Genomic DNA, 4,633 nt, shown 5'->3' on the forward strand with positions numbered 1-4,633 from the left:
GCATCCATGGTCTTTATGAAGATGGCACAAAGGCATTGGATCCACTGTGGGGCGTCAGGTTGACTAAGCAGCACAGACACTCCTGGATCTGTCTTTCCTGAAGGCCCTGTGCTGCATTTGCAGCTGCATGTGAGTGTGCTGGACAGCCTGGAGAACTGGCATGACATGACATGACGTGGCTGCTTCTGACACCGTTTGCTTGAGAGCCCATAGAAAACTGAAGTGTTTTCTGTTAAACAATACAGATGTGTTAGCTCTGTCGTGCCTTGAGCTCCAGAATATTCAGCAGATGTAGAACAGAGAAAGATCTGCCTCTTCTTTTGAGAGCTCATCCATTTAGTCAGCTGCATACCTCTGCATGCTCCATGGAGAAAAGTGAAAAAAGACACACAAGTGCCATAAATTGCCATCAATGCAAGGGTCTGATATCATTTAGGATGGCCAAGAATATCTCCATCCCCTCTCTGGCCCTCAGCTGATGCTCAGGAAGGAAAGGAGGTGTCTAAGTCAGGGATTTCCCACGCACTTCCCAAGCACTAGCACACATCCAGGAGCACCCCAGGCACCTTGGTCATCACCCAGGGCCTGTGTGTGGGCAACTGACTCCCCGCTGAAGGACCAAGGACTCGGAGCAGGAGCTCACATGCAGGCAACTCCTTGTGCACATCTGAACTGAACCAGAGGAATCCCTGAAACTCCTGTTGGTCCGTGGGGAGCAGAATCTGATTTCAGCCCCAGAGTTTCCAACTAGCGATGAAATGCCTGCACTACCTCAGCTGGATCAGTGCCCTGCCCAGGGGAAGTCCACCCTTCCTGACCTTCTCAGTGTGTCCTTTTTGTTTCAGCAAACACTCTCTAATCATATGTCTGGAATTAGTCACTGTCCACTGGACGTTTGGTGGTTAACTAAGCAGATTTCAAAGTAAAGTCATGACACGGTTGTTTTTCAGGAGCTGTTGGCCATGGAGATGCAGGGACATCTCAAGGGAGATTACCTGGGGAAAAAAAATCACATCCTCTGTTGCTGAGTTGGGCCAGGCTCCTGGGACACAGGAAGCTCCTACAAGGGGGCAGTGCTGCAGAGAGACAGCTGTGCCCAGGAGCAGCTCTTCTGCACAGCACAGCAGGGCTGGGGGCATGATTCGCAGGTGACATGAGGATAGAAGAGAGAGGAAGGAGAGTTACAGTCTATGTGGAGTGTGAGCAGGCTGTGAGCTCACGGAAGGAACACTGCTCACAGCCATAGACACGGTAAGTCTCTGGCTGCAGGCAGTGCTGCTGCTTTTACTGGAGGGATCACTAAATCAGGGACTTCCCATTGCAGATCAGGATGCAGAGAGTCTGTGTTTCTTTATTATGAAAATGACTTGTTCCATATGAGGGCTTCCCCCCTCAGGGCAGGGGCCTTCAGCTGCCACAGCTTCTGCCTGGGCAGGGGACTCACAGATTCACTGCATGCCAGAATGTTTCTAAGGACACTGTGCAAGAGGAGAGACAAGGCAGGGGAAGGGAAAGGACTGGAGGCAGAAATCTAGATGGGGCTGTTCACTTAGAACACATCTCTGAGACTCCTGATTCACACTATTCTCACTCATTCTGTGAACAGTCACACAATGTGCATTCGGCCTCTCCTCTCTTGAAGGATAGAACAAAATTACAATACTGTCGTATTCTCCAGACATGAATAATGAAATTAACCTGTAGTCGGGCAGCTTTCTCTAGCAGAAATGTAATGGCACATAGGATGGGACTGGGTGCTTTAAAAGCAGTTGGGTTAAAGACAGGGAAAGAGATGAAAATATCCAGGGAGATGGGAAAAGATTAAAAAATGAGAAAAATATATAAGCTGCATACTCGTCTTCTGCTTATGAAATGCTAAACTTCATGAAATTAAATTGAAGTTATGGAGCTAAATGAACATTGTGCAGAGAGAAAGGAAAAAAAATATATATATACATAGCAGAAGGAGTGCCTCTGAGAATGACCTTGACATTATCTTCTGCACTCTGCACAGGACTCCATGCCCAGGAACTGCAGATGCCCAACAGCAGCTCCATCAGCGAGTTCCTCCTGCTGGCGTTGGCAGACACGCGGCAGCTGCAGCTCCTGCACTTCTGGCTCTTGCTGGGCATCTACCTGGCTGCCCTCCTGGGCAACGGCCTCATCAGCACAGCCGTAGCCTGCCACCACCGCCTGCACACCCCCATGTACTTCTTCCTCCTCAACCTCGCCCTCCTCGACCTGGGCTGCATCTCCACCACTCTCCCCAAAGCCATGGCCAATGCCCTCTGGGGCACCAGCCACATCTCCTACGCTGGATGTGTTGCCCAGACCTTCCTGTTTGTCTTTCTGATATCGGCAGAGTATTTCATTCTCACCATCATGTCCTATGACCGCTACGTTGCCATCTGCAAGCCCCTGCACTACGGGACCTTGATGGACAGCAGAGCTTGTGTCACCATGGCAGCAGCTGCCTGGGGCAGTGGGGTTCTCAATGCTTTGCTGCACACTGCCAATACATTTTCCCTGCCTCTCTGCCAAGGCAATGCCATCAATCAGTTCTTCTGTGAAATCCCCCAAATCTTCAAGCTCTCCTGCTCACGTTCCTACCTCAAAGAAAATTCACTTCTGCTTCTTAGTATATCTTTAGCATCTGGGTGCTTTGCTTTCATTCTTTTCTCCTATGTGCAGATCTTCAGGGCTGTGCTGAGGAAGCCCTCTGAGCAGGGACGGCACAAAGCCTTCTCCACGTGCCTCCCTCACCTGGCCGTGGTCTCCCTCTTTGTCAGCACTGCCACATTCGCCTACCTGAAACCCCCATCACTTTCTTCCCCATTTCTGGACCTGGTGCTGGCACTGTTATACACAGTGGTACCTCCTGTAGTGAACCCCCTCATCTACAGCATGAGGAACCGGGAGCTCAAGGCTGTCCTCAAGAAACTATTTCTATGTATGTTTTTTCAGCATTAATTATATCTTCATCATCTTCACATGATTACCACAAACTCAAGAAAAGCTGGGAATGGCATCATGTAATATATTTTTTTTTTTTTCGCTGTTAATTGTTAAAATTCTTGCAATAGTTTTTACTCCACTTAAATAATATTATTAATTTATATTTCCCATGTGCATTTTTTTTTTCTTACTCCTGAAATCTTTACTATTCTTCAAGCACTTGGCTGTTTGAGTAGATTAAAAAAAATAATAATAAAAATAAAATTTAGATTATCATCTGTATCTCAGAGAGCAGCCCTGCACACAGAGGGCTGCAGGAACCAAGAGCCCAATGCCACACGTTGCAGCAGCCCTGGTGTCTGTGGGGCTGCCCCTCACCGCCCGCTGGGCGCTCCCTCTCTGCTGCCTTGGAGTTGTGCTGCTGCTTCCCTGGAGCCACGGCCATGGGCAGCAGCAGGACGTGCACTTTTCAGTGCTGCTCTCCTTGCACCACCTTTGCACGCTGTTCTCCTTTCTCCTTGCACTTGTGTCAGCCCTCAGGTCCTGCATTACGTAGCAGACCAACAAAAAACACTTTGCCTGCTGTGTGCCTGGAGTTGTCTCAAAGGCTTGGAAGTACATTGATATGTCAACAGACTGAAGGCTGGACACTTGGGGAGGAGGGAATCCTGTGAAAAATGAGACAGCCTTGCTCTGCCCAAAACGTTCTAATCATGCTGTAGGAAGATGTGACTGCAAACTTGTTTTTGATGGACTTGTTTATTGCCACCTCACTCACAGCCCTGGATGGCACACCTGTAAACCTAGGAGCCACAGAAGGACGCCAGAGAGATCCTTGAGGTCCTGTTTGGAGACTTTCCTGCTTCAAAACTATGAGACAAGCACGCTTACAAGTCAAGGACCCTCCACTTCTCTCTGCTGGATCAAAGCTGGAACCCAGACCTGTGATGTCTTTCTCTGCCCTTCTTTCCTCCCTACCCCCCTACTCTGTCTCTCTCTTTTCTTTCTCTTCCTCTCATAGAATTGTTAAGTAACACAAGGCTTACTTTGATTTCTTATAACATCACAAGGTGTAGCTGCACATGGAAATAAGTGTAGAAGTGCCAGTACCTTACAGATAACTGTAGTGCACAGATTCACATTAAACTGATGCCTGTGTCTGGACACTGAGTGTCAGTTTCACTGTTATCCAACCAGGGGTTGCAAATCAGCTGAGGTTCCCCATCCACGCTCGTTGTGTAATCAGTGCAACCCACTTACTCCAAGTGGCATCAGTTGCATGATGGGTGGAGGGAACCTTTCGTTTAAACATGCAGTTCAGCACTGGCAGTCGAGGTGCCAGAGGAGCTGTGTTTCAGTACCGACCACTTCAGAAGCAGCCCGAATCCCCTCATATGCAGCTAAGATCTCCTTCTCAGTTGCAGTGTAGCACTCTTTGGACCCTCTTTATACTCGCCTCCAAAATCCCAGGCATCATCCTCGGGTCTCTCCTGAGGATCTTTACCACATACTCCAAGTGGGACCTTTCTCTCCAGCAGCAGTGTACAGGATGTTCTTTACATCCTGTCCCAGCCATACTGGCCCTAGGGCCATGGCACGGGCTACGTCCTCTTCAATCTGTTCAAAAGCCTGCTGCTTTTGAAATGTAAAGTCATTTTTCATCCGCGTCACCTGATGA

General features: G+C 48.8%; 1 protein-coding gene across 1 annotated transcript; it reads left to right on the forward strand.

The window, feature by feature from the left end:
* Window positions 1-2,037: 2,037 nt before the first annotated feature.
* Window positions 2,038-2,970, forward strand: LOC149914580 (olfactory receptor 14J1-like). Its single transcript, XM_090126435.1, has one exon. It carries the CDS (start codon window positions 2,038-2,040, stop codon window positions 2,968-2,970), a length of 933 nt encoding a protein of 310 aa, XP_089982561.1.
* The last annotated feature ends 1,663 nt before the right edge of the window (window positions 2,971-4,633 follow it).

This window comes from Phasianus colchicus, chromosome 29, assembly GCF_987193195.1.
Source record: "Phasianus colchicus chromosome 29, bPhaCol1.hap1.1, whole genome shotgun sequence".
Taxonomy (NCBI): Eukaryota; Metazoa; Chordata; class Aves; order Galliformes; family Phasianidae; genus Phasianus; species Phasianus colchicus.